Source organism: Stenella coeruleoalba (assembly GCF_951394435.1).
Source record: "Stenella coeruleoalba genome assembly, chromosome: 14".
Lineage (NCBI taxonomy): Eukaryota > Metazoa > Chordata > Mammalia > Artiodactyla > Delphinidae > Stenella > Stenella coeruleoalba.
In genome coordinates this window covers 48,719,599-48,732,316 of record NC_137160.1, presented here as the reverse complement: position 1 = coordinate 48,732,316, position 12,718 = coordinate 48,719,599, and the positions used below count along the sequence as shown (strand labels likewise).

At 44.3% G+C, this 12,718-nt stretch overlaps 2 protein-coding genes across 4 annotated transcripts in view; one reads left to right on the top strand and one right to left on the bottom strand.

Moving 5' to 3' along the window:
- ZNF521 (zinc finger protein 521) overlaps positions 1–12,718 on the bottom strand; it is a 284,341-nt gene that overhangs the window by 10,388 nt on the left and 261,235 nt on the right. The gene's annotated exons all lie outside the window — the stretch shown is intronic.
- Positions 1–12,718, top strand: part of LOC307197462 (uncharacterized protein) — a 520,611-nt gene that overhangs the window by 502,340 nt on the left and 5,553 nt on the right. The window contains exon 4 of the mRNA XM_079943364.1: positions 3,459–3,504. Within this exon, the coding sequence (XP_079799490.1) occupies positions 3,459–3,504 (46 nt within the window). The remainder of the gene's footprint in view (positions 1–3,458; positions 3,505–12,718) is intronic.

Sequence of the window (12,718 nt, the reverse complement as noted above, 5' to 3'; positions counted from 1 at the left end):
CCTTAAAGATAAATCTGTGGAATGAAGGAAAAAGAAGGCTTGGCTGACACTGAAATGTGTTCATCTTGGGTGAATGCAAATTTCCTCTCTGCCTGGCTCTGGGTGTACACACTGACTCATGATGCTCAAGTCATATTCAAGCCCCCCGCCCCATCCCAAGTCAAACACAATTAAACAAACTTCTGCTAAATATTTAACAGCCTCGTGTAGTAATTAGCAGCAAATAATGGGAGCTTAAATTGATAATTGCTCAGAACTGTCCTCTTGCAAACATTACACATTTCCTGCTCCTCCCTTTTCTCTTAGACTTTGAATCCCAGAAGGTTTTTTGTAAAGGGTTTAGTTAGTGAAATTACCCATCGTCACATTACTTGGCCCAAGATCTTGCAGTCAAGTTAGGTTGCCTGACCATCAGCAGCAAGATTCCGCCTGCATGACTTACTTCGCGTCTGTTTTTGAAATCCATTGAAAGTTATGTACCTGAAAGCTGTTGGAACAGGGCGTTGATGTGAAAACTGACTGGCAGGCTTAGGATTTAAACTCTGTCCGCCGGACTCAAAAGGTCATCTGATTAGAATGGGAGAAGCACAAGGCATAGTAATTTATATTCAAAGGGTAACCTTTCTAGGGAGGGGGAGGAAGCACGAACTCTTCCTGCTTTTCCACTTGATATGGACAAGGATTCCCTTCAACCAATTCCCAATAATTATGAAGAATAGTTTATTGAACCTGGGCAAAGAGCAAAAGAAATGCCACTTCCTTGTAGTGTATTATTTCTTTTAGTAAAAACACTGCCACACTCTCTAGGAGGTAAACTCACAGTAAGAGTAAGTCAGCATGTTATAAATCATGAAGAATAACAGAAAACAACCTTTCCCCATCATAGGCAACCGAATGCTTGTCTACTAGGGCATTTGCTTTAGTAAATATACATACAAAGAATAGAACTGTGAAAAGACGATGTGTTGGTTTCCAGAATTTCCATAATGAAACTGCAGAAGGATGAGTGTGTGTGTGCACATGTGCATGTGTGTACACTCGTGCCTGTGCTGGATGTTGGCATGAGTGTGTGCTGTGGAGCCGGGAGAGAGGTACATTCCTGCATGGGTTCTACAGGTAAAATGCCTGGTGTTTGCCTTTGATCTTTGGGGGAAGTCCCCCAGGGCTCATATTCCTGCATGGAGAATGCAATTAGAAGGAGCCCCAAGTAGGCCTCGCTTTAAATTCTAAGAAAGTCCTTTTAAAATGCGAATATTTCACAAGCCCAATTCCATTTGGGTGCCTCTCACTTTCAATTAAAAAAAAAAATAATCCCGGTTTGGAGAGAAGAGAAATAATTCTGTACTTAAGTTTGGTGCTTTTTTCCTGGCTTGCTCTCTTTCCTTTCCCTCCCCCTTGCATGTTTTGTGTCCTGCAGAAAGCTTCAAGCCCATTTCTTTAATAATGTCCTGCCTCGCGTCCCCTGAAATCACCCGTCTGTTAGCCAGTGCACACAGGCAGGAAGAGAGGGAATCAGGAATGCCAAGTGCATCCCTTATTCTACATGGAACCTTGTTGGGTCTTAACATACACTTGGATTCCCTCTTGTGCCTCATCTCTTCTTGTCCCAGAAGCTTTCAGGTCTTAAAACGGCAGAGCTGCCCACCACTCTGGCCAAGAAGAGCCTTTATTCGCTTCATAAACCCACACGTTAAACTCCCGTTCTCTTCCCATTTCCTGGGCATCTTTTCTGATGCTGCTTCTCGGTCTCTGTGGAACAGTCTCCTCACCCCTCATGGTGCACTGAGCTTCTAGAAAGACAGCCCTTGAGTTCCCCCCCGACAAAGCTGTAGCTATGGTGACAGTAATCTATAACCCTCACATCCTTAGATAATTTGCTGCTCCAAGTTAATTTTAATTCATTACAATAAAGCAATATAATTAAAAAAATAACTCCTTAAAGTGAAGTATTTAACATGATCCTGGAAAGGAAGACAGCTTCCGCTAACAGAGGCCCAGGCAGCAGGCATGGTGTACACTCGCTCTCTCGTGCAAATTCAAAGGTGAGCTGTAAACAAGCCCACGCACCAACGCCGCTGCCGGGCAGAAAGGACTGGGCGGCAGGAGGCCTCTTTCTAATCAGTCCTCAAAGGAACCTGCCACACAGAAGTGGCACTTACTCTAATTTAAAGCCCTCATGCTTGCTTCAGTGTTGCAAAATTTATAAAAGAATAACTTCATTAAACCGCCTGGTACTTCAAACACAAATGCAAACCAGCCACAACATAGAAGGAGCTGGCCAAGAGGAAGAGAAATATTCCCAGAGTTGTTAACTCAGATATTCAAATCCAGTCTGCATTTGGGCGCTTCTCCTTCTGAGGATGGGTTTGCCCTGGAACTTTCCTCCACCAAGGATTTCTGTGCCATGGTCCTTTACTTCTATCCTGAGGGCCAGCTGCCCCTGTTAAGTCTGCTTAATAACACTTAAAATCATCCAAGGCGGTTCGGCAAGGCACGCCCCTTGCAGAAATACATCTGGCAGTACCTAAATGAATGCTATTCAGTGCTCCTTTCCTGGTCTGCAGAAAAGATTGATTCTGAACGTGCCAGGATTACAGTCCCCATTTACTTGGGTATATATTTCAGACTCACCTAAGTTGTTGAACAACTAATGCAAAAACATTTTTTTCTCCTTACCCTCGGTCCTCCAGAAAGCCAGCAATAATAAGGGTTAAGTGGAAACATTCTGCTGAATTCATGCACGGCAATGGAGAAAAGTGATCGTCACATCCTAAAACACACACTTTTAAAGAAAATTCTTTTTCTCCCCTGAATCAAAGAAATGCCACAGTAAAAGAACTTCAGGCTAGATTCCTAAGCTACAATGCAGTTTGTGTCAGAACACACATCATTTCATGCTGAACTGTCAGCATTTCTCCAAATCATTTTTTTTTCTTTTTGGATGCAATGAAAAGACAAACCTAGAAACCTGTACAAAACCTCCAAGCCCCTGTGCAAGTATGCATCTATGCATTGAGAGCCTGGGGTCCCAATGATGAAGAACTCCTTTCCTGTTCAGTGTTTCTCATCACCCAGGTCCAAACGTGTGCTAAGATTTTGCTTCAAAGAGAAGAGAGTAGGCAATCACAAAGCTTGCAAATGGTAATCCATGGATGGATAAGAGGTAATGACCTTAGGGTGAAATCTCTTAAGGCGGATTTCTCCAAGGCGAATACCAGAAGACTGTTTATCCCAGCTGTCCTTCAGAACTGAGGAGGCGTTCTTGCTTTTGGTAAGAAGAGAGACCTATTATAGGATATTCATGCCGGGCTGACTGGAGGACAGACTGACACAGTAGATGTGAATGTTAAAGTTATCACCACAAAAATGCAGCATGATGTGTTTTGTATTATTCCTATTCCTAGGATAAACAAAGACTGAAATTAACTCTCCATCATCTTTATAAATTTGTTTTACAGTGCTGAAGGCTCTTTCACATTCACATCATGCGATATGTTGGAGAAGGTAAGCTTGTATTATTTTTCCGCTCCATGAATAAAACAGGGCTAATCAGATGGAATGAATGAGCTAATTCAATTACAGGCAGCCTTTATTATACACTAAAATATGGATTATTGATCTGGTGGAGTTGGCAATGCAGGATGCAAATTCAGTGAGCAAAACCTGCAGGTTTGAGTTTGGCTGTTTTTAACTCATGCTCAAGTCTGCTGGAACTGTTCTCGCTTTGGAAAAAACCACCAAAAGAAAACAACCCTAACTACTTAAACCCAGGGCTTCACAAGGGGCCAGATGAAAGGTTAAGTCAGAGGGCTGGCCTGGGAGCCTGAGCAGGTCCCGGAGTGGGAGTGCGGATGTAAGCTCTGTCATAGTCCGACAATGGAGGGAGGAGACGTGGGCCGGCTCTTTGGGCCCGTCTGTGCAGTGGTAAGCGAAAACTTATTTGGGAGACTGAAATTTACTTCACAGGCATCTTGCTGCAGATGTAATCATATCGTGTAGGAAGCAAGAACGCCTTGTGGCGGCCCTGCACTCGTGAGACGGGCTTGTTTGCAATGCAACGCTGCACCGTCCTAGCAAACTCCTTTTGTCTTTCATCTTTGAAAAAAAAAAATGCAGTAGCCAACCCTCTGTTCGAAAGAAGGCAGCTCTGAATATGAGGTCACGTGGGAGGAAAGCCTACGGCAGCAAACGCTAAAGGGAAAAAAGAAGGTGAGCTCTGATATCAGTGTCTATTGATACACCTCTGTTGTGCCTTCCCATTTCCCTTATAAACCTGCCCCGAGACTCTATGGCCTGCTGGGTGCTATTTGTACTCCGCTCCGGAGCGCAGACCAGACTGGCTCCTGGATTCCTTGTAAACTTCTCCCAGCTTCTCCTTCCCAGCGCCAACGCTCCTTCTTTTGACGGGGTTCACATCCTCTCTACCTCTTTATGGGCCACAGCTGAGTGCCCCCCACATGGCAACACAGACGAAAATATGCTCTTTTCTCCTCTGTTTTTAAAAACAGCCCAGAAACGGGTTCTGTGTTTTGGTAGGCATCCCTCCAAAGCATAGGTAAGTGTACATGTGGCCTGTTTTCGAAAAAGCTTCCAATGAAAGGGAGGAAGGAGGGATGCCTAACAATACTGCGCAAAGTTGCAGACTGTTCGGCTACAGTCCAGAAAATGAATCCAATTTTTCATTCTGTCATTATAAATATTTCATTGCAAATGGTACTGATTTTCTGCAACTGTGGTTAAGCAAAGGGCCTCTGTGTGGATATTTAAGAAAAGAAAAAAGGAGGAAGACAACGAGGAAGAAGGGAGGGGGAATGAAAGGTTAGCAACCAATTAATTTCTTACTTTCAATGTAAAAGATTCTGGGAGAAATTCAACAGTGATGTAGTGTGTGACTCAAAGAAGAAGAAAAAAAACATTTACTCTGCTCTTCTTCTGACAGTTTCTCATAAAATATCTGCAGTCCATCTATCTTTTAGTACTCCAGGCTCCTCGGGAGAGCAGAAAATGGTGGTTTAAAGCTCTCTTCAGTGCCAGTCTGCGGGAGATTGCTTTCCACAGGACTCCCGCTGATGGAGGCCTAGGGGAAGAGGCCCAGGAGTTATTCAATCAGCCCGAGACTCTGGGGCGGCTGGGGGTCCTTTGAGGGCTGATTAGAAAGCTGCCCTCCTGTTGCCTGCCTCGGAACAGAACGAAATGAGCAGCCTCTTGCTGAGCAGATTCTGCAAGAAGGAATTTCACCTGTCATGGAGTTTGTCAGAATTTCAGGATTTATCTTGGTGCAAAATTAATAAAATACCAACCAGGATTTCAGGCTGACTACTCAGCTTTGTCATCTCCAAGTGATCTTTCACCCAAGAAAACCTGGACATGGAGTACAGCCATCCCTGCCCTACTTCTCCTTCGGAGGGTGAGCGAGATGACGGGACGAATACCAGCCAGACGCCAGGATGAGATTCTGAACCAATTACACACAAGGCTGAATTACAGTGTGGGTGCTACTGTCTTAGTGGGTGACCTCTCACCTCACCACTGGAGCTCTGAAGGCTCTTTGGAATAAGCCCGAGTCTGGAGTAGAAAAAGGCCGTTTCTGCAGTTTATAACACAGTAGTTTCCCTATGGCATTACATCTGTTAAATTCATATACTGGTGTCCCGGGCCTGGATTTGATTTATCTCATTCAAGGAGGACTAACAATGGACTCTGTTAAGAGCACATATTGTGAAACATTACACATTAATCTTGCTTCAGCCATGCTCGAGGAGGTGCAGGGTCATCTTTTGTTTGAACCCACACTGTCCTCCTGCCCCATCACCCTCTGGGCTCCCAGCAGAGTGGGGAGTGGGAAGAAGCGGGGAGGGGAGCAGGGAGGCAGGGGCACGAGGGGCTGCGACAGGGTGGGAGCAAACCACTGCTGGCTCCAGGCTGCAGCGAGTTTGGAAGTTCGGCAACCCCTGCTCATTCCGCTTCAGAAGATGGCTCACACCACACAGATGACCGCGGCTATTTTAGGTGGCGTTCTGTAAAGCCCAGGGCCTGATCATTTTGAGCAGGGGCTTTAGGTAGCCCTGAGGCAACCAGCTCTGGTTCCCAGAGTGGGTAGCATCACATCACAGAGGGGCCAGTCTGTGGGGACTGGGTTGGTGCTCACGCCACCAGCTGGTCCAAGCCCCTGGATAGAGGGGGCAAACATTTCTCAGATTCGACTCCGGACTCTGAACTCTGGTTCAGAACAGGATTAACCTGAGTCATAATGTCCACCTTGTGTTGCATCCCTGGTCTCTCACCACGGACCTCAGGTGCCTCGTACTAATCGGTGATCGGCAGGGCATCCTTGGCTCCCAGAGTCTGCGATTGGTTTAAGGCCATTGCTGCTTCCCTGCCCATTTTCTAATCGACATTTTCTAAATGAGACATTTAACAAACAACACTGTAATGCGTTCCTTCCAGCTCTTCCCCTAGTTAAACGACAAGCCCGTTTTGGAGAGCCACTTTTACAAAGCAGTTAGTTAGTCGCCTGACAATATCAATACCAGGAGATCTCAGGAAAGAGTGAGTAAGAGAGAGAGAGAGAGAGAGAGAGGAGTGGTGGTGGGGGGCTTGCAAGCGAAGGCACAGATGGTGGGCGGGGATGCAGGGTGCTCGCAGCAGGCTTCAGTGGAGATGCATTAACTCCACAGAGGGACGAGGGCTTCCCACCAGTACTGTCATGAATTATAACTGAGTATGGGGATGAGGTCTTAGTGCCCGGCTCACGGCAAATAGACTGTTCTATTTTCCTGCACAATCACCTTTCACCCTTATAAACTCCAAGCACAGCTCAGCATACTGCTGATATTTGATAGTATCACGGTAGCCTTTTATTTGTCTAGAAGGCACACAAACTCAGCAGCTGTGCCCAGTGCTGTAAGTCAGATAATTATAAAATTAAGTTTTGGCAAAGTGAAAAAGGAAACCTTTTATGGGCGATTCGGGTTTCCGGCGAGAGATGGTCTTCTGCCATCTGAGGGGCCGCATCAAAGCAAAAGGAGGGCACGAAAGAAAGATGCCAGCCTCCCAGACACGCTGGGTACAAGGGAAAAGCCTCCCCTTTGCAAACTTTGTCCTCCTCTTACGGGAAAGCGGTTCCTGCCCAGTGACCTCCCCCATACCCTCCCTCCCTCCCTCGATGAAGTTATCAATGAAGGAGGCCTGTTATTTTAGGCAGTTTAAAATTTCACCACTTTTAAAGGACTCGTTTACCCTGCCTTTCACTCCCGTTTAGAGCTTCGGAGTTGCTGTTCTAGATGACAGCACCGCGAGCACCGCTTTTAAGCACTATTCATCTCACCCGCCACATCTCAGGCTTTCACAGAACACTGCTCTCTCCCCAATGAGGGGAACTCACTCCTTCATAGCTGCGGGGCAGAGCCTGTTACGAGCTGTAGATTCGCTGCAAATATAACAATAAAGGATACAAATGTGAATTCCTCTGAAAATACACGCATGGCTCTGAAGCCGCCTGGCCTTAGCAAACTCAGTGAAGGACAACCTATCAATCTTTCTCCAAACGTGCACCAACAGCTCACTTCATGCGGCTGGCCAAGGGATTGCCACATCGACGGGTCAGAGGATGCTGGAGTGGATTCTTTGCCCATTTCAGGGGATTGAGCGTTGAAGCCCATGACTACCTTCTCTCTAACTCTAACTGCCACAGCAGGTGGATATGGAAGTGGTGTTTTCCAAGAGTCCGATCGAAGTTTGTAAACACAAAGAGTCTATTCTTGGCATTGTGTCTCTGCTAATGTGAGAAGACTGATCCATGCGTAGAGCAAACATCTAAAACAGGAACACACGGGGGACTTCAACGTGCCTCCCTGGATTGCAGAATGTTCTAGAAATGTGGAGGCCCAGCTCTCGCCCAAGGATCTGCCTGCAAAGGTGCTGAGACAGAGTGCTGTCTTTGCAGGACGACTGTGCCCGCAGTTTCTCGCTCCTAACAGAGGCAGATCTTCCGGCGCTGTGGCAGCAGGCTGTCTTGGTGACACAGGAGCCGGCAGAGCCAGCAGAGCCCAGCCAAAGCGGAATGTGGCAGAGGTGATGAACATTTCCAGGGGGTGGGGGAGGGGAGGGAGTTGCAGCAGTGGCCGCAGTGCTCTTCAGTACACACTAGCTGAATGCTCCATAAGGTCGCACTGATGGCAGTTCGGAGATGGCCATCTGTCGTCAACTCTGGGCCAGACAAAAAAATAATGTAATGGCAGATCGCTAACAACAGGGCTGTTGGAGAAGGGAATGAGTCCTAGAACGGGGAGGTGGTGTTTCATCTCTTAATAGCGAAAACCAGCCATCGATATGAACATTAAGGAATTAATGGATGGAGAATTTTTAAAAACTGAGCTGGGGTGCTGTAGAAATGATTCAATGTAAATAATGTGGTTTTCGCTTAATGCAAATACCTCTGTTGCCCCTGCTTCGGTCCTATTACCCACTTGACTCTTGAAAATGTGACTGGTAGGACACATGGTGAAGCAGTGAGGGCCAAATCTAGAAAAAGGTGAGCCCAGGTTGTGCCCCCAAGCATGCACACACGGATTAGGGATTTATTGGTACAAAACGGGTAATTGAAAACTCATTTACTCATGTAGTCCCAATGAGTTCATTGTGATAATCGTGCTTATCTTTCCGTATGCTTGCCTAATTTCTAAGTGCAGTTTTATTAAAAAGCAAAATAAAGCTACTTCATCTTTAGATGCATATGAATGCTATAAAATTTTAAACTCCCTTCTTTGCTCAAGAAAAAGGGCAGCTTTGATAGGTTTTTTTTTTTTACTACTGCTTACATGTTAGGAAGAGAGAAGGTGCAGGGAGGGAGGAAGGGGGTGAGAGAGAGACTAACAGTCAAACTGAGGTGAGCCGTGCCCTATTTCTTTGTCCTATATGATCAACTTTCTGCCTTCAGTGGTAAGGCCAATCAATCCTGATTGAATTATCCAATATTAACAGCTGAAAGTGATCACAAGTAATGGTGAAAACATAGATCCAATCAATAAATCAATGCAAACGATTCGGTTCCCGGAGATCTGATCAAATAAAAGAGATAGATCAATTTAACCACTGAGCAAATTAAGTGGAAGCTGCCGTAGCACCAGTTTATTTCAAAAGCCCCGAAGGCCCACAAAGCAGAGAAATGAGGCGGAGTAGAAGCGGACCAGTTCCAGAGCCACATGTTCCCTTGATACAGTTTATACTCCTGCAGCCCTCTGAGTCCGTACGATGTGTTTAAGGACTGCGAATTCAGCCCCAAGAACAGGAGATACACAGAGGCCCAGTGGATCGGTGGCAGCGGAGAACTAAGGTATGGGGCACAGACCACCTAGGAAGAGGCAGGAAGCACACCCCACCACATGACTGTCAATATGTAACCCGGCTGTGGCAGGCCCAGACATGGTGATGGGCAAATCGTTCCAGTCTGAGGGTCCCGAAGGGAGACCACATGATAAGGCACAAGGCAGGACAGGGTTTACAGTCTTACAGCTGGAGTGGGGATAATGAAAGGAATTTCAAGCTCTGTTAGAAATAAAAACAAAACAATTGAAAAATATAGAAAAGTTGTGAGAAGAAGATGAGTTATGAGGGGCAATAGTTTTAGAGACACTTCTTATAGATGTGCTGTGAGCAGTAAGACACACTTTTCCAATCCTCTCGTTTGCAAAAGAGAATTTCGGCCTGACTCCGAGAAAAATATGAAAACAAGCTAACGCTAAAACAAACCTTTCCCCACACTACACCCCGATCCTACCTTGTCTTATGTGGAGGGGCAAGATAAAACTTTGTTTGGGCCACTCATCTTTAATTTCGGAGGTGGGGGGGGGGCGGGGGAGAAGGGTTATCTTGTTTTGAAATACATTTCTGAAAGCAAATTTAAATGTTTAGTTTTACAGTTACGTGCTACAAAGAAACACCAGAACTAAAAAGAAGCTCGACTCTTTAATCCTTTGAAAAAGATGAATGTTTAAAAATAAGAATTTTTACCTGGAAACCAATTAACATGAAACTATGTCAAGGTATGATTAATTGGGAAATTGTTCCAGTGAACTAGAACAGAGAACTAAGGAAACATCTGACATGTCCGGGAGAGAGATTTTATTTCCAAGTAATGATGGCTCTTGACCTTGTTTACTGAGGTCAGCATTAGGGAGAGGGAGGGGGTCCGGGAAGCAGAGCTCACCCAGTGCTTCCCTGTTCCACACTCTGCACTGATGGCTCGACATCGGCTACTCCACTGCACTCTCACCAGGACCCTGGGGCTTGGGCAGGACGCTTTGTTGTCTCCTACATGCCCATTTTACAGATGATAAAACGGAAGCTCAGAGTCCATCGCTTGTGAGCGGCAGTGACCAAAATCAGACTCTGGTGATTGTTCTCTGTACTTCATGCCCTTTCCCTTGTACTAAGCTGCCTACGTAGAAATCAAAGTAAAATAAAACAAATTTTAAAAACCCCATAAAAACTATTTTGAAAATAACCATTAACTATTTGAGATTTTATGGATGGCTAACTCTCTCCCATCCACAGATACCGGAAGCATATCCGTCCTTCAAAACCAGCTTGAATGCTTCCCACACGATGACTTTCTCGATTGCCCCAGCTGGAGAATAAACATTTTCTCTTGGAATACTTAGAACAATCTATCACATATTACCTCATATGATAGTTAATCATATGTAAATCTTTTCTAGTAGACTTAAATATTATATATTTCTAATTATTTTTGATACGTCATAGAGAGCTTGGGGCCATGGTAAATTGAAAATGATAAAATTATATTTTTATAAATATTTTAAATTAATAAATATATTTTCTTACCTCAGAACGGTATAGGGATGATAGCAGTCTATAGTATGGTATCTGTGGTTTGGCCATTAACAAGGACTCTTTTTTTTTTAAAGGCTCACTTTTTTTTTTTTTTTTAATACATTCAACCTCTTATTTTTATTTTTGGCCTCACCATGCGGCTTGCAGGATCTTAGTTCCCTGACCAGGGATCAAACCCGTGCCCCCTGTAGTGGAAGTGTGGAGTCTTAACCACTGGACACCCAGGGGATTCCCAACAAGGATTCTTCAATGCCTCAGCATGTATTACCTAATACTTTGAGACACAAACTTATATAACAATTATTAAAAGGCTAGTTTAGGTAAGGAGCTAAGTTAGTGAATGACCCAGTCAGCCACACAGCAGCCACATTTCAGTGCTGTGCTGTTGTCCTATATGTCCCATTCCATATGCAGTCATTCATTTTTCTTTCAGAAATGTGACCATAAAACTCGAGCAACAGTGACGCTGTGGTGTGAAAAATACGCATCAAAATCAGGCTGATTTGGTGGGAAAGTGATCTGAGAAGAAAATCAAACAGCTGTAGAGACAATTACGTATTTAAACTTCAGCGATAGCTGAAAGTCGTGGCGTATCCCTCAGAATGTCAAATCACTACTTTATTTTGTATGTAGAAAATACTGCATCCATGAATTAATGAAGGGAAGGCCAAGTATCAAAATAATCTTTGACTCAAAAAGAACTTAATACCAGAATCTCAGAGCCTCAAGTTCATGTAGGCCAATTCCCCCTCTTCCCACCGCTGGAATTCCCTCCATGTCCCTTACATTCACAACATGATGCCTCAGAGAAGTCTCTATGGGGACACATTGGAAGAGGACGATTCGATCACTGCCACTGAATTGTAGTTTTTCTAGAGGCACCAATTAAACAGTAATTACTGTATTGAAAGAAAGTGGCCTATTCAACAGGAGTTTTACAAACACACCACTTGCCCACACCTGTATAAACCACTTCGGATACAAATATGCATTGTAGGATATTATTCTTGGACCATACTATCCTTCTCTCAAAGCAGCTTCCTTAAGTTCTGCAGAAAAAGTTTTGAGGCCTATTAGGAAAACATGTGAAACATTCAACATATTCATTTGCTTTTAAAATAACAAAATGTTCACTTAGTTCAAATAATGCACTCTTATTCCAAAGCACATCTTCCCTACCAGCATGCTAGGTGGCCTTTGAAGTATATTAAAATTCCTTGCAAGAACGGGGGAAAACTCTACCAGAAGAAATAGATTATATCCTGCCAGGAGTTACACATTACACGTCCCTGGACTGGCATTTAGAACTTCTGGTCAGAAAGGTCTAGAGGTCATGCAAAGACAATAGCTTTCACACTGGCAAGTCCTAGATGGAGTGTCCCATAGAAACAGAGGTTTCATCTTGCTTAATTCTAAAAGCAACTGTGGTCTGTGATGTCAAAGGATAATGCCTAAGTCCTTGATTCCTGAAGATGGACAGTGTATTATGAGGAATTATTTGAATTCTGACTAGTACTGTTAAGTGATGTTAATGAAAATAACACATCTCCGTGTGTGTGTGTGTGTGTGTGTGTGTGTGTGTAATTTTATATCCAACAAAGCACTTCTATCCTCAAAAAGATGTTTTTGTGTTTTTAACTGGGTATAAACAGTGAAAGAAATGTAAATTACTTATTATGGTCATGAAATCGTTTATGCACCATTAAAAGATACACCACAGTGATGTTCCTGGGCAATTCTGAACGCTCACCCTAAACCTACCCTATTAGTCTCACTCTGATATAAGAGCCAGATAAACTATATGCTTTCAAAGCTCCAATCTCCGGTTCTTGGGCATTTGGTTTATAAAATGCCTCTTGTGAAA